We start from the raw sequence: 20,124 nt of genomic DNA on the forward strand, positions 1-20,124 counted from the left end.
GCCTATTGTTCCACTCATTAGCAGGAATCACAAAGCGGAGAGCGTTTGCAGCAGAATGTAGGATATATAAATAGTGTATTTGCGTGTGCAGGCCGGCTGCCATATGATTGATTAGGATGGTGTGGCTACCATTAAAAAGTCATTTAAAAGATGGATAGGGAGCACATTTCCAAATAAAAACCACTTTATACCTGATGAAGTGCTGAACAAACTCTCCTTCTGAGACATTTACTGATGACTCCGGGTTGCATGACTGAGTGCTATGCAGTAACAACAGTGGGAGATACTGCAATCATCTTGGCTAGCCAGACAAATTTTCTTTTTTAAATATTTTTTTTTATCAAGGTGTAATCAATCTGCCCCCAAATGTTCACAAACAGGCCTTCTTATATGTTTTCCACAAACATGAATGCAACTTTACACTGCAGTCTTTCCCCCCCAAAAAGCCAAACCGCAGCTACAATAAGTCTGAATGTATTGCAGCTCTGTCTCTTTAATTCTGGCTCCCACCGCAGCAGTATGCTTTGGGCTTCATACATAAACATGAGCTGGCCTTTCAGCTCCCTCCTCACATAACCAATCTAAATCTAAATGAGCCCCCGCTAGAGATTCACCAGCAGGCAATGACATTACAGCCCCCTCCCCACCGCACACACAGACGCACAACACACCACCCACGCTCCCCCCAGCGACACATATACACCAGCAGGCAATAATTTCACACCATCCCTCAAAGCCCCCACCCTCATACCCTTTTTTGCTGCAACCCCACCAGCTGCACAGTGCTCATTTGATTAAGAGGGGGGGGGAGGACACAGAGAAGGAAAAATGGTGGGGGATCACTTTATCAGGATGACTTTCTAAGATGGCTATCATCAGCCGCAAAGCAATCTTAAGCCCCCTTCTGTGTTTGCTTTACCATTGTTCTCTCTGCAGTGCCATTTTGAGTGCTCGCAGTTGTACCTTTGGCTCGACGTGCTGCAATTAGTTTTGTGTTTTCACCACAATTGCCAGTTTTTGGTTCAAATAGTTTCCCACATCATCTGCCATTCCACCCCTACCCCCCAAAAAAACACACCAACAATCAAATAATAGCTGTACCCTTCTAGTCTTTGAAATCTTTCATATGAAAATCTGTGCACCCTAAATGTGCTGTAGTGAGCAATTTTGCCTCCCCTCTCTCCCAGAGTCATAAAACACATTATCATCATCAGCAGGAGCGGCGGTGTAATTCATCCAAAGTCGTTAATATTCCTCATATCATTTAGTCACAAAGGAAACTCATCTGGCTGAATGTCACAGATGTAATTAATGAAGTGACCCCGGAGGTCAGGGCTCCATTCACCAAAGAGCTTCGTTTCCAACACTTTGCCACGTTACGCACACACCATTGCACACCAAAAGCCTTCTAGCCATGCACACAGCACCACAGAAATACCACCTGGAATATGAAGATTATTTCTAAATAAAGAAAAACAAAAACCAGCATGCGCAGTGTGGATCTTCACTCCAAAGGGATGAGACCAGAGCATGCACCAAAGCAGACTTTATTTAGCTCAGTGGAATACGGGAGCGGTAAGGTAAAGAGAAATACACCAGCTGGGGGGGAAAAAGTGGGGGAAGGGAAATAGAGACACACAAAACCACTGGAGCAAGACATAAGGACAGGTGCACATCACAGGTATCTTTTTGGTCATCACTATGGCAACAACATATTCAGGGAAAGAAAAACAAACAAAAAATAACAAGAGTCAGTTTTACCTACAATAAGGAGTCCCTTCACAGCAGTAGACCCCAATATGTACATTTTATGGTCATCAGAGATCAGTGAAATAAAAGTCAGAAAATAATTAAGTGTAGAAAAACAGTTTTTGGAATGCACATTTCTGTACAGAAGAAAGCTCATTGGTATTGTCGTAAACATTGGTTAGTTTGAGAACGAAACAAGACAGCGTTGGTCAGTCCGCATCCTTTGGAAAGCTGTTTTTTTTTTTTTTTTTGCAGGGAAAATGGAGTACAGACATCGGAGCACAGAAAAATAAAAAAAGATACCTTGACAATTCTGCTGGGGCTGAACTCCTTCAAATATGCCAAATTTCAGTTTTGGCAGGTAAACACACTAACAAATTTAGTTGGTAACTTGAGGTTTCTATCTAGTATAAAAAAAAAATAGTTCTGCTGTTTTCCTCTCTAAATCGACGACGGAAAAAAAAAACTTGATGGAATTTAGCCCCATGTACCAATTTGTTTCCAACATAACAGAAGCATTCCATCAACAGCATCACGGGTATTCATTATTACAGTTTGTCGTCATTAAAGCCTAGTGGTAAAGCGAGCCAAGCATGCATCTTTCTACAGTAACATTAGAAACTACGGTACATTAGCAGCAAACTGGACATCCTTAAGGGCTGGAGTTGAACACTATGCTTAAAAAAAAATTAAAAAAAAAAAAAAATGCAAAATTTCTCAGAAAAAGTAAAACTCTTCAACCGCTATATTACAGACTGCCATGGCTCTAGTTTGGGGTTTTGGTTACAGAGTACTCCAGTGTGCTTATGAGAGGCAGAAAACAGTAGCTTAGCTATTGGGACTCCTTCAAAAACAGCAAAACATCATCAAGTACACAGTAGCGCTTACTTTTGTAGGTCTTATGGTAAAGTATTTTCACGTCTTTGGATTTTTGTCTTAAAGCATTAATTATTGTTCAGCTATTATTGTTATATTATTATTACAGTTAGATAAGGACTGGTTGCAAAAAAAAAATCTGGAAAAAAAACATTTGAAAGAAAGAGGGAAGGGAGAAAAGGAAAAATAAATTAAGTGTACAAAAATAACATCGGTAACATCCATTACGTTTTTTTCCTCTGCTTAGCGCAGAAGCTCCGTGTTGGTGTGTACAAACAGGAGCTGCGTCTCAAACATCCAATGAAGTCTTGAGTCAACCATACAAAAGCTAAATACTGTACATTTACCCCTCAAGCTATTAAACACTTTAGTTTCAATAAGGTTTTTTTTTTTGTAACAATCTATTTGAGGTGAAAAGCTCAGATCTTTGATATACACAGATGTTTTTGTCGATGTAATAATACTTAATGTAGTTCCAACCTAAAATATGCCCCTCATGTCTTAAAAGACGGAAAGTATCGGGTTCGCATTGAAGGTGGAGCCATATTGAGCTGCTGACCTGAGCGTAGAAAGCTTCATATTCATCACACAACATGGGTAAGCCATTGGTATATTCAAAGAACAGAAAGGCAGTTAATCCTTACCTGAACATATCAAAGCTGTCAATCTTTTTAGAATCATGACACTGTTATACCGAAGCAAGACAGTTGATCTCAATTCTTAAGATTCATATTAAGAAACTACGACTAGACACACACACGCACACAATGTCAATTTGAGTTTGGTTAAAGTCATCACATACAGTTTTATGGTTGAGTGCTATAAAAATAGTTTGTCCCTTCCGGGGCAAACTTGCCTTTCTGCTCTGTGCTATTTGGGCTATTATCCACCAAAGGAACGTAGGAGCACGTAGGAACGTGTCCATGTACAACAGAAGACTCATCATTGGCTTGTGGTGGGTGGACCTGCACTCTGGCACTACATCAGTCCATGGCTTCCCTCTTGTCCTGTGCCAGGTGCAGGTCTCACCCTTCACTGTACAGACGTCAGCTCTGCAGTTTGTTGCTGGAAACAAACACGATGAAACAACAGACATGGAAAATTTTGGTTACGAGCTTTGGAATCTGAGTCAGTCGTTACAAAAGCTCAATGGAAATACCACCGCCTATAATCGGGGTATTAACTTGGTTTCCTTCTTTACCCTCGTTAACTGCTTTGTTTTTTTGTTTTTTTTTCCCCCTCCTTCTTCAAGTTTATCTTTTGGAGCGCTCTACTTTGTATTTACACGAAAATCTCTTTGAAAGTTCCTGTTCCAGCCTCTTGAAGACCCACACCACATGCTACGCTGCTAGTCCTCAAGCACTGTCTGGTTGAAGGGTCCCACATCGAGTCTTTTGTGGAGATCGGGAGGTAGACTGCAGGTCTAGCCAGACAGTGAGGGCACATACTTTGAGAATGCTCTTTGGCCTATGTGGCGTTGTTGTTATTCCGAGGATGGGTTTGGTTGTAGAAAGGTGTCTGACGCAACAAGGAAAGACGGACCGCGTACGAGACAGCAATCCAAAAAGACAAAAGTTGTTGCGACGAGGCCATGGTTTGGGTCTGCTTTCAGTTGAAAACGGTTCTCTTTGGGCCACGGTGGTTCTGCATCTTTGGGGTGCTCAGGAAACAGGTTTGGCAGCAAAGTGAAGTTTTGTTTTAAGAGGTTGACAGTAGGAAAATGAGTTTTAAGAGCATAGTAGAAGAACGTAAAGGGACCCTCATTAAGCCCGGTCTCTCTCCCCTGCGCCGGGTGTCAGCTCCGCCTGCTCTCTGTCTGCCGAGTCGGAGCTCAAAGTTCTTGCCCTCTTCTCCTTGGCTCTGGCATTCTGGAACCATACCTGGAAATATATTTGAAAGTATACATCTTGGGTATCTTTTGTTTTCCACCAATGTAACATTCGGATCAACTGTATCACGACTTCTCATTTTATTTGAAGACAGCTACCTGCACAACACGGTGGGGCAGTCCCAATTCCCGCCCGAGTGCCTCGCACTCATGTCGATTTGGTGTACGGTGGCTCTTGTAGAAGTCTTTAAGTTGGAGTATTTGAAAGTGGCTCATCTGTGTCCTTTGGCGTTGCTGCTGATGTTGGTGTGGCTGCAGAGTCTCCCCCCAGTCTGAACTTTGACCCTCTGAGCCATCAGGACTCGGCAGCCCTTGGTTAGCCATACTTGAACCCTCTTCACATTGGAACTCCTCATCGTCTTCGTCAAAGTCATCATACTCCCCTGGGTTGTTCGGATCAATGGTTGAAGACAGAAATGTAACAGGTTTGACTGTTTGCTCTTTGTTGCTTACAGCAAGGCCAGTGTTTGGGATGATGTGACAGGAGAGAGATGGACCTGCTTTGTCCATGACCGAAGACATAGCCATCCCATTGGGCCCACTGGAACAGTTATTCATTGACAAGTTGTAGCCTGCTCTTTCAGCCTCTGCCCAGTGGCGCGACCTTATATGGGCATCCAGAGCACTCTTCACCTTAAAGAGAGCCCTGCAAAATGGACAGCGGAGATGGTTTAAGGCCATGCTGAAACCAGATCCTGGGCCCATTGACCTGAACTGCCCTTTTCGTTCTCTCGCCCGTGTGTTTTGAAACCAGACCTGTGTGATGCAAGAACAGAATGTTTAGGATTAAGAAAAAACAACAACCAAACGATTTTTTCCCCCAAAATTTTTTAACGGTACCTGAACCACTCTTCTTGTGAGGCCCACGTCCTGGGCAATACCCTCTAGGACTCCTCTGGTGGGATTGGAGTCCAAGCTGTAACGTTGATACAACACTTCAAGCTGTTCTGGGGTGATGGTGGTTCTCTGACGCTTATCCCTTCTATGCTCTTCCTCAGCCTCTCTGCTATATCTTTGAATATCAAAACTACCCTCTGACATTAGCTTTGAGTTCTGCTTCAAGGAACTTTGAGACAGGTCAGCAAGTGAATTTTTAACTTGTGTGCTATTCAAGTGTGAAATCATGGGACTTGTGGCATTAGGGTGCAACTGCGTCATAGCGCCTGAAAGCATTTGGCTGGCCATGAGGGAGTGGTTGGAGTGGAGCATCATATACGGCAATGTTCTGTCTGTGAAGCCAGAATGAAGGAGTTGGACCTGCGACTGAGCTGCGAGCAGGTGCCTTGTCTGATGTTCCTGCCACATTTGGAAAGATGGCAGGGACAGTGGGCATAGATTGCACTGAAATGAGTTTGGTATTTGGAGGTGGCTTAATGACTGGGTCTCGGTAGATGGACGGGAGGAAGCATCATGCTGTAGAGTGTGTTTTTTTTCCAACTCTGAAGACAAAGGTAAGATCTGTGATATAAGTGCAGGTTTTTTATCGCCTTTAGTTGGGGATAAACTCTCTTTGTGATCCTGGCTCTCATCAGATGATGGGCTGTTCTGTACTGTGCTTTGTGAGGGGTCAGTAGAGTGAGGCTGGGGTCTTTCTGCTGATCTTCCTTGTAGAGGTGGGACCAGATTCTCAGCTTTGAACACATTTTGCAATGCCTGCACTGTTTCTGTGCTGTCAGTGTTTAGCTCTGCCATTTCTTTTTTAACAGTTTTGCTAGTTCGAGGAGTGGCAGTTGTATTTTCTTGTTTCTTGATAGCGGGTGTTAATTCTTCATTGTCCATCTGATGCTCACTTTCTGTGGAAAGAGTTGATGAATCAAGAAAAGGAGAGTCTGGATGGGTATAATACTCATAGGTCAAATCCATGGAATTTTCATTGTGAGAGTCACTTTGCCCTTCATCCCCATTGCTGTTATCCTCAGTGTCATCATTTTTGTAGTATCTGTCTCTCTTCCGAAGAATGTCAAGCTGGCTCGTTCCCTCTATTCCATCATCTGTCCCTCTGTCCTGGCTCTTGCGGGCTCTTTGCCTCGCATTTTGGAACCATACCACAATGACTCTGTTCGGGAGAGACAACTGGGATGACAACCTGTCATATTCTTCTTCTCTAGGATAGGGAGTTGCTTCAAACACCCCCTGCAGCATCTCCAACTGTTTCTCTGTAAAGCGAGTTCGAGAAGAACGCCTCCCCCTGTGCGGATTGCCTCTTTGGCTGTCTGTCAGCGGGGTTTGATGGGACATGTCGGTCGGTGCTGGAGATGGGGATGACGGGGACAACTTCAGAGATAGGTTCTGTATGACTTCCTCTCTGGACTCCTCAAGTGCTATGGTTGGGGGGTTATTGAAATTGTATGGTGAGTCCTTATCACGCTGGCGCTCTTTAAAAAGAGTGTTGCGAAACCAGTGTTTGATGACTTTGTGAGGGAGACCAGACAGACTAGATATCTTGTTGAGCTCTTCATCACTTGGGAGACTGTTGATATCAAAGTGTTTTCTCAGAATATTCAGTTGGTCCTCAGAGATTCGAGTGCGAGTTCTCTTGCCTTGCTGTTGGTCCAGTATTGTTGGGCTTATTTGAGGCTGATCCCTCTGAGCTGGTTGACTTAGCAACGAGGAATTGACGTGAGGAGGCTGGCCGAGCAATGCCGGGCTAAGCTGAGATGGTTGGGAAATGGCCGCTGGACTAATAGGTGCCTGTTGCCCAAGCAGTTGAGATTGGTAGAGTTTTGCCAAATCTGGGTTTACACTTGAGTCCAACCAGTTTGGGGGCTGCAGACCCACGGGCTGCATTACAACTGGAGGAATAAGCGGTAGCTCCATCGGAAAAGGAATTGGCGGTAGAGGGAGCTTGGGTAAAGTCAATGGGGGAATAGGAAGCTGCGACAGAGGAAGCATAGGTATTTTTGGTAAGGGAATAGGTATGGCCTTGGCTGGCGATGCGTTTTGAGAAATAACAGTAGAGGTGCTTGTAAGAGGCGCCTCTTGAGACTGAGAAGAAAGAGGAGAGGATACAGAGGCAAGGGATAGGTCTTCAGCTGTCTCGCACGTTTTCGTTTCAGGATCTGAAATTGAGGACGGAGGTGATGTTTTAACTTGAGGCTCATCTGCTTCAGGTACAAGTTCTGATTCTGAAGCTGGAATCGAAATTGGTGTACTCTGAGATGGATCTTCTCCAGATTTGTTCTCTTTCAAGGGGTACAATTGATCATACTGTAGTCGGTATTCTCTGGAGAACCTCTCTAGCGCGGCAGTGGGAAGCACTTGTCTGTGAATGTATTCCTGGTGACTCTTTAAAATCATGGCATCTGAAAAAAACTTCCCGCAATCTCTACACTTTTGTCCTCTTCCACAGCAGCCTTTCTCTTTGATGGCAATTTCATTTGCGTCATCATATTTGCCCGGATTATTTTCCCCTGGGAAACTTTGTACGTCTTGAACATCATTTTTGACATCCTTATTGTAGCTTTGTGGCATTCCATCCTCTGTTCCAATTGACCCTTTTTGTTCCCCTGAATACAATTCCATCTTGCGAATATCAGAGCACTCGTTTCTCATATTTATCATTTGGGTTGCAATCTGCTGCTGGTGCCTATGTCTGCTTTGTATATACTGTAGTGCCAACTCGTAGCCATAACTCTGCAACAAGGTCCTAAGAGCTTCCCCGTTTACAGCAGCATATGGCACTCTTGGTGGAGGGCACTGTAATTTTGGCACATTAACTGTGGATGAATCATTTTCCTGTGTCGGACTCTCATTTTTAACAATAGGAGCAGACATTTCTTCCTTTTCACCAACAAGGTCTCTGATGCATTCTTTTTCTTTTGGGCTGCTGGAGGATCTAGTGCCGCATTCAACTCTGGTGTCAGAAGGCATAACATCCTTTGTTTGAATATTATCTGAGGACGACAATTCATGAGGAGTATGTTTTTCATCTGTCTGTGGGTTTTTCTCCTTTTTACCCTCTCCCTTAATCTGTTCATTCATTGTAGACTTGGCTGTCTCAGAATGGGTATGTTCCAAGCTCTTTATTGCCAACTCTGTGTGAAGTTTCATGTCTCCGGGAAAATAAAAGGGCAGAAGGAGTTGCTGCTGCAGAGACAGCAAGTTTTCTGGTGCCAAAGAGAAATGCTGAAAGAGACTCTCTGGTCCAATAGGAAGATGCTGCATTACTTGGGCCTGGAGCAACGCTGTGTGCTGTAACTGCGCTTGGGCCTGTGCCTGAGCCAACTGCTGTTGTTGCATTAATAGCAGCTGGTTTCTTGACGCTATCAGTTCTGCCACTCTCTTTTTAGCCTGTTGACCTTCAGTTGATACAGTCGCTTGGAGTTCGGCGACTAATCCCGATGAAGAACTAGCTTCATCTGGCTTCTTGGTGAAAGGCAAACTCTTCGATGTCTCCTTACCGGTTGTAGCAGATGTAGTAGTAGTAGTCATGGTGGTGGCGGATAATGGTGTAGCTACAGTAGACACCGGTGTTTGTGCACCTGGATTCTGTGCAGCACGAGCTCTTGTTTGGTGAAGAACTGACCGTAGATGTATGTCCAATGTGGAGCTCTGGCTGTAGCCCACACCACATAGTTTACATCGGTAGGGTCGAGGATCTTGGCCACGGGGAGCCTCTGGGGCGGAGACACCCGTGCTTGATTCCTGCAAGGCTCTCCTGGCCCGGTGGAGATGGGACACTGAATTGTAGTGAACCAGAAGAATTGTCTTCTGGGTAAAAGATTCAGAACATATGGTACACTTGTATGGCCTTGATGGATCTAAGTACCGGTCCATTGTTGGGTTCAAGCTCTTTTTGGTAAGAGAAATGGAGCTAGGTTCTGATGGAAGTTCCTCATTCGGCACTTTTTCTTGCTCAGTTAATTGCTCATCACCTCCGCCAGTTTCAGCGACAAAATCTTTGTCTTTAGTTCTCCATTCGTCATTTTGTTCCTTTCCTTCAATGTCTTCTTCTTCTTCTTCCTGCATTTCTTCCTCCAGTTCTTCATCCTCACCGGCCTCTTGGCCAGCTTGGGGTGACAAACTCGAAACTTGTTTAACTGAGCTCTTACCGTGTTCTGTGTATTGTGCTGTATGCAGCAGCGAGGCTGTATTTTGTGTGTTGTCTGGCTGCGTGTGTATATTCTGCATGTGTCTCTGTAGCGCTTCCTGACTGCGACACTGTCTGGAGCAGAGGGGGCATTCTGTCGCCGCCCTCATGGCGTGGTACTGCCAGTGAAGCTGGAGCTTCTCCTGAGTGGGAAACGCGAGGCTGCACCTGCTGCAACGAAACCGGTAACCATGGCGATCAGAAAGAGGAGGGGGGTCGGCGGTTGGGGAGGAGGGAGGTGTGTGAGTCAGAGACTGAGGAGCCAGTTTTCCATTGGAAGGGTGAGTTGCGTTGTCTTCTAGGGGTGGGGTAAGTAGAGCTGTGACATCTTTGGGTGCGGCTTCATTTCCCTCAGTGTTCTCTCCTGAAATGCCTGCCCCCAATACACAATGATTAGGAATGTATTTTTCTCTAAACACATAACAACACAAATACTATACATTAAAAAGTCTCTTCTAATTCTTAAACCTACTTTTGTTTTTTGGTGAATCATCTGATGTAAGGGAATCGGTTGCATGCGAAAGACCTGTCTGGCTAATTTTCACGTTTTGATCTTTGATCGTGTCACCCATGCACAGATCAGAGGGTAGTTCATTTTCCAGCGTTTGTTCCAAGGATGGGGTGACCTGAAAGACAGAATTACGTGTCGGATATTTTAGACTGAATATTTTTTTTGTTTTGTTTTCTTAAAAGCATGGCTTTAGCAATTCAAAGAAAAAAGAGGGTACATCATTTTTCTTTAGCTAACGTTATGAATAAAACATTTAATTGTGCAGCTTAATAGCAGACAAATTGCAAGATGTATAAATACAACGAGGCTACACTCCCTTTCCTAATATCATGAAACATTCAAGAGTGAATCTTTAAGTGTATTGTTTTATCTTCTCCCTCTCTGCATGATGCTATACGCAGGAAGGCACATCAACTTGGTAATAAGTGTACAAGGTTGAGATATGTGACTCTGCCCTTCAGCACAAATGACGCCCTCCTATATGTCCCGGGGGTTTAATAAAACTTTACTGAGCTGAATAATGAATTTTATTTAAAATCATTCTTCATATAGAAAAGCTCCATCTCCACAGCTTCAAGAGCCAATTCGCCATCTATGCGAAGCAGCAAGCTACCCTAAGGAAAGGGTGGAAGGCTAAAGATGAGATTTACATGACAAGAGTTTTCTCCACCTAACAGCTTCATAAGAAGAGAGATGAGACCACCGCATACACACGCTGCAGAGAAAACTGAAGGTCAAGCTTAATCTAGAGAGCATAATTGGAAAGCAAGGTACATAATGGCCATCATCACCTCAGTCTGAATTAATGAACCTCAATTACTATCAGAGTGAGGGAGGGAAGTGTACGAGCAGGATGGAGGATGGTGGTAGGTGTGGGTGTGTTTGGGGTGGGTGGGCGCTAAGGGGTAAAGAATATGAAAAAGAGAGGCCAGGGAGAAAGCAAGGGAGGGAGGGGGGATGTAAGGGGCAGTGGAAAAAAAAACAGCCTCGGCAAAAGCTAGTGCAGGAGGGGTAACGCGTCAGAAAATGAGAGACAGAAAGGGAGGGAGCAGTGACAGAGATTGCAGAATACGAATGATAGCAGCAGCCATGGAGGCTGTTGTGGGGGGGGGGGGGGGTACAGAAGAGGAGAGAAAGGGTGAAAAGCAGTACGTGAAGTGGAGGCAAAGGGAGCAGGAGACAAAGGCCACTTAGCATACGGGGCCAGGAAGATGGAGGATGGTGATGTGGATAGATGACCAGCCTTTGTTAGCTGGAGAGTCACAGTAAAAAGCACCCCCCCTACACACATACTTTTTTTTTTTTTTTTTTTTTTTAGGTTGACTGCACTTCTGGTAATAGGACTCTTTAAAGATGCATTATAGAAACACTGGCTTTTCCCTCATTCCTGCAGTCAGAAACACACACACACACAGATTGCATGAGCGCATCAAACGATGATTGTGGGTAGCTCCTTAAACATGCATTAAAAAGCCACCCTCTTGCTCTCTGGTGCCTTCTTAATGGAATTGTCTCACTACATTTCATTCTTCCCCATCCCCCCCATTTCTTTGCCGGTTCATTTTCTCGTGCTAACTCCGACAATCGCAAATACAACAAATGCACATTTTGCATTCACTTACTGTGCTGATGAGCTTATCGACACAGTCCTGTGCCACACTGTGCACATGTGTGAGATGCGGTCGAAGGTGTGCGTATGAGATTTTAACTTGGCACAAAGGACACAGGACGGTCTAAAAGGGACAGAATGGTAAGAACGTCAAGTGAGGAAAAAGCTCACATTTAATTTCTCACGCGAGTGGGTGTCAAGTGCTTACCTGCTGGTTGTTGCTCAGCTGGTGTGTTCGGGGTCGTTTGGTTGTGATGGAGTTTTCTATTTCCCCACATCCAGACGCTTGACGTTTAAAAGACTCCCTCCTGTCTGCGTCCCCGGCCGCTTTTTCACCTTCAGATGAACGCAACGTAAGAACATGTCAATGTTCCCCAGTATGGCTATTATTCAGTGATGCAATTAAATATTTGATTTTCATACACGACCGTACCTGTTTGGTTATCACTTGGCTTTACCCCTAAGTTGTCTTTGGTTTGGTCCAGAGGACCAGTGGTGACCTCGCCAGAATTTTCCACGTCCTCATTAAGTTCTCCTGAAATATAGTAATCATGCTAGGGCTGGGAAATAATTCAATATCAATATATATTGCGATAGGTACCCGATCAATACCAATAGAAATTGCATTCAACATAATACAATTAAGAAATAAATACATCAAGAACCAAACCCTGACCCTGGTTTTCTGTCTTCCGTCTTTTGAGAGCACAAGAACTATTTTTGAAAACCTTGTCTACCGAACCAGTGAAGAATTGGAGGAGTATGAATGCAAACAACACTGTACATGACAATGTAGACAATGATGTACATTGCTTAAAAAATTAGTTTACTGCCAAATAATAAAAAAATTTCCCCTCATTAATCAAGTCAAATTTATCTATTATACATTAGCCCTCCACATGCCCACTGTTGACAAACACCAACAACATCCCTGACCTAAACCCGTAGTTGCAAATACACCTACTTGTGCTTTATTTAATTGAATTGTTCGTTTTATCTCTGTTTAATTAATTTGTTTTCCCCTCATTTTAAATGGTAAAAGAAAATCTGTAATTATCACTATTGAGTGAAATGCAACACTTATGTTGTGAAACATTTTTCAGTCATATCGCCCAGCCCAACTGAGTACTTTGTGTTTGAAAAGGTGTTTAATTGTTCTTTCTATTGACCGGTCTATTCGACTTTTTCCATTGTTGTGTTAACAGCCTATTAAAGGTTAAGTATTATATGTTAAAATAAAATGCCTCAAATTCAGCCTTTTGTTTTCTCTGGGTCCTTATTTCAAATAGTTAAAAATATATATATATATATATTGATATTGAACAATATGAAATACTTGTGTGAGGATATAATTGTCAGCCGTATCGCCAACCCCTACATATGCATACTAAGAGATTCGTGATCAGGCTAATCATATAATACTGTGACTTGTAAGGAGCACAATTTATTCTTATTGGCTGCCTCGAATCCCTAGTGATCACCTATTGATTCCCCATCAGATTCTCTTCAAAGGTCTGGAAGAGCTAGTTTGGATTTGGAACATAGGTATCAGCATGCCTTGATAAATCTTAATACGAACAAATTACAGAATAGAATGTATTACAAGAGTGTTTGATTAATGTAAGGACTTCAGGGGCCTGCCACGTAATACCAGCGCTCTATCCAGCAGATTTCACACTCATTACGAACCTCGGCCTCCCAAATCTTTGTCCGGGGGCTCTGTATGGGTTTATTGATTAGCAGGTGCTAGTTAGCTGTCAACAGGAGCGAACGGGGATACAACAAGGATGTGTATTGACTGATCAATTTACTCGATCAATAGCTCAGCAACAGCTATTACTCATTTTCATCTTAATCCCCAGGCCTCGTTTCTCGTATCAGCGAGCAGATGCAGCTGCATGTCAAATACACTTCTCACCTGTGACCCCATCGGTGCTTTTTCTGATGGTAAAAATTGCTGCCAGCTCCTCTCCGCCCATTGGCTGCAACTGTAGCAGCCCCTCCCTTTGCTGATGGGTCGGGGTTTGACTATGTTTTAAAACTTGAAGCTTGGAGGAAGAGGAGTTGTTGCATAGGAGACAATGGAACAGGAATGAACCGCCGTCGACCTCACCGTCATACTGCTGCAGGAACTAGGAGCAGAAAACCACATAGTGTTAGTTTTAAACGCCGTAGCTTTATGAAGAATCATCGCTTACTTTGTAAACCCGGACGCTGGACTCGTGGTGGGAACTCCGGGAATGTCCTTGCAGCTTCTCCAAACTGCTCGTTGCATACTCACACAGGTTGCACCTCAGCTGGATAGGGTTGCCCTTAGCTATTAAGGCGGCACCTTCCTGTTCCCGGTCGCCCCCTTCTTGAACGTGAGCCGCAAGCTGGTATCGGGTTCTGTGCCTGTCAGTCTGGCAGTGCAAGGAGAAGTTAGCCCTCAGCGGGGTGGTGTAGCCGCACAGTCTGCAGTGGCAGCCGCCAGCGACAAGGGAGCACCATTCGGACTGGGGCAGAGAGCGAGGGGCGCTCAGGTGCTGCTCCACAGACTCTAAGCTGTCAGAAGAAAAGCAGGAGCAGATGAGGCATTGGAAGACACCCTGGGAGAGAGGTCCGGTGGGAGACAAAGACAGGACTGGCGGGGGAGAGGGTGAAGGCGACGGGGAAGGGGTCAGCGTCGAGCCAAGAGTGACAGGCTGTTCGGTGACTTGTTGCGGCGTCAGTCTCATGTTCAAGGATAGTTCCCCACCTGACATAGAGGAAAGATTCTGAGTCTTTCACTCGGTTACTGAACCAACAGCTCGAGGGTTGAAGATATTTCTTACCTGTGTTCTGTAGATGTTTCAAATGGGGAGCAAGGCTCCTGCAGTGGGACAGATAGTAACCCCTCTGCAGCCTCAGCATGTTATGCGTGTGTTTCTCACTGGTGGTGTGTATGCGCAGATTGCGGGCGATGCTCGTCTCGTAGTCGCAGACGTCACACCGCCAACGCTTGCCGTGCGAAGGAGAGTGCGCAGGTGCCGTGAGCTTGGCGGGCTGGCCGGCGGAGGTTGGAATCGGAAGCGGCTGCTTATACGTCTGCTCGTCTATTGCGGCCCCGTTTGAGGAGCCGCCGTTGGTGTTACCGACATGCAAAGTATGTGTCTGACTATTGGCGTGTCCCCCGTTTTGCACGTTGTTAAGGTGTTTATCTGACTGCATGTGTATGCTGAGGTTGCCTTTGGACGAGGTAGCGTAGTCACACACCTCGCAGCGGTAGGGCTTGTAGCCGCAGGCATAGGTTTCTCCCCGGGCCAAGCGGGGATGGGCTTTCCCTGAAGTGCAGTAACCACACACACCCCGCGTCGAGCTGCCGCAAACACACTTCCCACCAGAGGTGGCGCACACACACTGGCTGCCCGTCTCTGGATGTTTCTCTCTCATGTGGAGTTGCAGTGTGTGCTGAGACTTGTAGTGCCAGTTACACTTAGGGCATTTCAGCGTCTTGCAGGAATTGCGTGAGTGCATCAAAGTCATGTGATTCGTCAGGGAATTTGGAGAGAGCTCTTGGGTAAGGTTTTGGGGGACAGCATCTTTCAGTTCTCTTTCTGTGTCTAGTTCGTCGTCCATGTCCGTCTCAAGCTGGCTGTCATTTGGTTCTGGAGCTTTGGCACCATCTCCGTTGGAAATGGAAGAGTGAGGAACCCCTGCCGGCCCATCGTTCTCAGCAGGCGCACTGGCCCCCTCCACACCTGCCAGTGGGAAAGCCAGAGTCGACTGCTGGGATTTAAAGCTCTGAGGAAACCCAAAAATCCAGCCCTGATCTCCTGGTATGTCTTTTGCCTCTGTGTCACTCAGCAGGGCAGAAGAGTAGGATGAACTAGTGAGGTGCTTTGGAGAAGTGGAGAGAAAAGGGGAGGCTTTTGGAGAAGTGGGGGGAGTCTGGGAGGACTTTGGAGATGCGGCTGTTTTGCTGTCGAGCGTGCCACTGGCCTTTACCGTGCTGGAAGAAGCGCTTTGCTGGCTCTGTTGAGGTAATAAAGAACATTTGGATTTAGTTTGGCTTTGGTTTGAGATGGCCTCCTCCTCCTCCTCTTCTTCCTCCTCATCTCCTCTTCTGCTGCTGCTGCCGAGGGTTTTTGGGAGACCCCCTGTTGCCGACTTCACTCCCATGCCAGAGTAACCCTCCCCGTTTTGCCCTGACAGATATTCTTCCCGGAAGATGGTTTTCATGTGCTGCTTTTGACACGCTCCATCCTCTTGACGCGTGTGATGGCGTCTGTCCTTCTGCCCCCCTACCTGGGTCTCTCCTCCAGACCGGGACCCCTCGGCGCCCGCCTCACACTGCTTCTCGCGCAGGGTCGAGGGCTCTTTGGCAGGGACCCCGGCCGAGGCACGAGAGGCCATCCCCTGCTCGGCAATGAATGCCGAGGTCAGGAAAGTGCCCGATAAAGCCTGAGGACCGAGATCCGCGTCTCTGTCCTCTCCTCCCCCTCCATCCCCTCCTCCTCCCTCACCAATGTCCATGGCGGAGGCTACAGCTGCCGTGCATCACCACCCCACCTGCACACGAGAGAGAAAGCAAGATGGAGACACAAGAAGAGAGTGGAGGAAATGAAATAAATGAGTCATGTAAATCATATTGCATAACAGTGGAGGCCATTGATTAAAGGCCTTGGATTGCATCTGTTCAATAGAGCTTTCAGGGTATGCAACACACAGGCCGGTTACTCAGGGGTTAGCGTTAGCCCTTAATGGGAAAATCAATAGCGTAAGCGCCAAACTAGGTGGAGGAATGCGGGTAAGGGCTATGCAGGAGGTCTATAATATTCCTCAGGGTATCGGATTAAATAAAGAACTGAACGATTTGGTGCTAAAGGGCTTTGGCTAAATTGCCACACTGAGATAAAAAGTGGATAAAAGCGCAGCTTTAAAAGCATTGTATCATCCTCCATCTTTGGCCACACACATTTGAAGGTGGGATGAGGGAGCTCTAATTAGCCAAACAAAACAAAAGGGGGAGGAGGGGGGGGGGGCGCTGTAGACTCTACTAAGCACATTTGTGTTCGGATTTCATCCTGAACAAGACAAATGTCCATTTACTAACGACTTTTATGAATGGCATACGACTTGGTGTCCACAACACTAATCTAGAGAATGACATACAATGAAATAATATAATTAAAAAATAAATAGAAAAATAATTAAAAACTAAAATTTCAAAAATCAAAAATACATAAAATAAAAAAAATTCAAAAATCATTTGACAAGAGTTTCTTCTTTGGGTTATACACATGTTCAAAGCCACGCATTGACTTTGAAGAAAAAAAGGCAGCATTCTGCAAAACAATGATAAAGAAAAAAGAAGCGAGTCCTCCTTTGGATGCCAGAGGAGATAAATGCATCTGTCTCTCACAGTTTAATTGGTGACCTTTATTAGAAATCAAGGAGCAACCCTAATTCACCTTCCACCTTCTGGCCCCGACCAACCAACCCCCCTCCTGCAACACCAAGAGTGGGTGTCCCTCAGCCCCCCCTCCTCCCTGTCTCTCTGCAGCTTCAAGATATATGGCCCACATCCACGCTCTGATAGCGCTTTAATGCACTGCGTTTGTGTCACAGGCCGTAGACCCCTGCCCACTGCAGTGGTCTTCAACTTTTCTGTGGGACACTGCCATGGGGCCTTTGAGGCCCGCCGGCAACCCACAACAGCTGAGAATAGTCTCTAATCTGATAAAGATTTTCATTTACACTTCGGTCGATAGCCTCGAACCATCAGAGATGCAACTATTTATACGAGCATTCCTGGCCGGTTATTGATCACAAATACGGGAAACCGACATTTAGCGTGTACACGTGCACGTGCATGTAGAAGGCTAGTGCGTGCAGATGTCAAACTCACATTTACGAACATCTAAAATGCATCTTTATTGTATGATTTTATTGGTGAATTTTGAAACAATTGATTCTCCCCCAAATTTTTGCATGTTGATTGTGTGAACAAATCAATCTAAGGACCTGAAATTCACCATTGCATTAATTTCCTGCGGTGATAGCATTGCTTTGTTTTTTAAGCGTTGTGTATATGTATCATAGACCGCCATAACAGTGCAGTGTGTGAGTGTGTATATGTGTGTGTATGTGTGGGTGCGCGCGCTCATCTGTAATGTGTAAAACCTAATCAAATTCTGATTGAAACCTGAAATTCAACATTTCATTCAGTTTCTCTGATGCCAGGCTGTTTTGGGTTTTTAACTCATTCAGTACACACCATTTAAAAAACATTTGGGGGAAAAAAATGACATAAATATGAATAAACACTTGGGATTTAATGTCTTCACTCTTAAAAATAAACATTAAAATATGTCTTTGTGATTGAAGGAGTGTTAAAAATGTCCTTGTGTGTGTATATGTAACAGACAAGTGGTGTGTTTGTGTTTGTATCACACAAGCAATGATTGTGTGCGAGTACGCATCTTGTTTTGTATACACACAAAACAGTTCTAATTTAAAGAACTCAATTCTGGAAAGGGATTACGCGCAACTTTTACTGTACACAAACTGATCAGCGTCTTGTTTTTAGGAACTGAAATTTATGGATATTTGAAATGATTGTGCAATGTGTGTGTATGACTGAGACACGATGCTAGATATTGTGTGCAAATTATGTTGTGTGTACAAACCAATTAGAATCTAATTGAAACACCTAAAATTCTTCAATACATTCAGTTTGTTATGCCAGGCAATGTTTTGGATTTTGAAAACACAATTGAGTGTATACAAAACAGACTTAAAGCTGCAACGTTGATGAGTGTGCAAACTAACTCAATCCTCAAATTTACCATTACACTAAATTCATGTGATGAAAGAATATGATTTGGATTTTCACAACATAATTGTGCGTTTATATGACAGCCATAATGCACGTAAAAGTCCAGTGTGTGCATGTGTGTGAGTGTGTGTGTGTGGGGAGGGGGGTCGAGTGTGTGTGAGTCATGAAAGAAAGCAAGCAACACAGCATTTTGCCTCGACATGGTTGTGTATATGTATTCTATCCTTTACTTCCACAGTAAACATTGCAACTGGATTTGATTTCGGACAGCCTATGTATGTCTCTGGCCTCAGTGGAGCGCTGCTGGTAAGAAAAACACATGCATAAGCACAAAATAACGAGTTTTGCGTGTGGCAGCATTACTTGCTACTTGAAGAGTTCTCTCCCCGCGTTTGTGTGTTGTCAAGCGACTCACCACACTCACCACACTACTCTTGTGGCTATTGTTGACACCACGATCACACGCATAACAGGTGACAACTACAGCTTTATTCCTTGAGCATTTGGTACCCCCCCCCCCCCCCCCCCAACCTCGTCCGTCCACTCTAAACAAACGGAACACTTACATTTCTGTAGCGGCTCCGGCACCAGTCTCCGCGGGCTTGAGGGTGTCGTCGTAGTAGTAGTCCGCAAAAGCAAGCACGCATTCCCGGTTTTTGTTGTTGTTTTTGCACGATCCTGTGCAGGCGAAGGAAGCGGACGAGGGAGGGAGGAAGGAAGGAAGGAAGGAAGGATGAGGGGGAAAGAGCAGGCGAGCACAGTCGCCTTCCAAGTTGTTTAGCAAACAGTGTAATTAAAGCTACATGCGGGCAAGAAGGCAAGGCAGGCTGGAGTAAACACACAAGTCGGGGTGCAGGCTGGGTGGGCGTGGGGTCGGCTGGGGGGGCCAGGACGGAGGGGTTCTGGGCGCAGCTCCAGAGGTAGAATGAGTTCTGATCATGGTGTGGGGGAAAAACACTTGGCTCTTCATTCCTGCTAATTAGTTTCCTTCAAAAAATGGCTGAGATGGCGCCTGCTGCGCATGCGCGTAATTGCGCAGACGCCGCTAATTAGACGGTTTCGATCAATAGGATTCCGAGAGAGGGGGGAGAGAGAGAGAGCGAGAGAGAGAGAGAGAGAGAGAGAGAGAGAGAGAGAGAGAGAGAGAGAGAGAGAGAGAGAGAGAGAGAGAGAGAGAGTCGGGGGGGGGGACTCTGTAAGACAAGGAGGGGGAAATGTTAGGGGTAAGTCCCGACATTTTACATTGTAGGCAGTGTTAATACGCTCAATTTTGTCTCGGACAAGTCATAAATATACAGCTAAAATAAATTTAAAATACTTATAAAATAATACTCCATGTCGCTACATGCGACCCCTTTTTTATTTCAATTCAATGAAATGGATCCTTAGGGGTACAACAGTGATGCGACATTCTCAACCCCAGCTGTAATATTTTATTCCTTTTGTATTAATATTTTGTGACATTTTCTTCCATTAAACTGCAGAACGACAAGAACGGTTACCAGTTTGCCTATCTTGTGCATATGAACAAGCCTTACATTTGAACAAATTCTGTTTTTACATGCATGAAAATGAAATTTAATATCTACCCTGTATTGATTTT

The 20,124-nt window shown here is 45.0% G+C and overlaps 1 protein-coding gene and 1 long non-coding RNA gene across 2 annotated transcripts in view; one reads left to right on the forward strand and one right to left on the reverse strand.

Moving 5' to 3' along the window:
• LOC148396274 (uncharacterized) overlaps positions 1 to 20,124 on the forward strand; it is a 52,776-nt gene that overhangs the window by 8,208 nt on the left and 24,444 nt on the right. The window lies entirely within an intron of this gene.
• On the reverse strand, positions 1,532 to 19,596 carry LOC148396275 (zinc finger homeobox protein 3-like). Its single transcript, XM_088377665.1, has 11 exons — positions 19,088 to 19,596; positions 14,536 to 16,252; positions 13,921 to 14,459; positions 13,641 to 13,854; positions 12,156 to 12,257; positions 11,931 to 12,058; positions 11,736 to 11,846; positions 10,075 to 10,228; positions 5,354 to 9,975; positions 4,613 to 5,269; positions 1,532 to 4,505 (listed from the first exon to the last, which is right to left on the reverse strand). The coding sequence occupies exons 2-11, from the start codon at positions 16,214 to 16,216 to the stop codon at positions 4,389 to 4,391; spliced, it is 8,325 nt and encodes a 2,774-aa protein (XP_088233791.1). The 5' UTR covers positions 16,217 to 16,252; positions 19,088 to 19,596; the 3' UTR covers positions 1,532 to 4,388.

This window comes from Syngnathus floridae, chromosome 6, assembly GCF_059516105.1.
Source record: "Syngnathus floridae isolate MCC-2025c chromosome 6, RoL_Sflo_1.0, whole genome shotgun sequence".
Taxonomy (NCBI): domain Eukaryota; kingdom Metazoa; phylum Chordata; class Actinopteri; order Syngnathiformes; family Syngnathidae; genus Syngnathus; species Syngnathus floridae.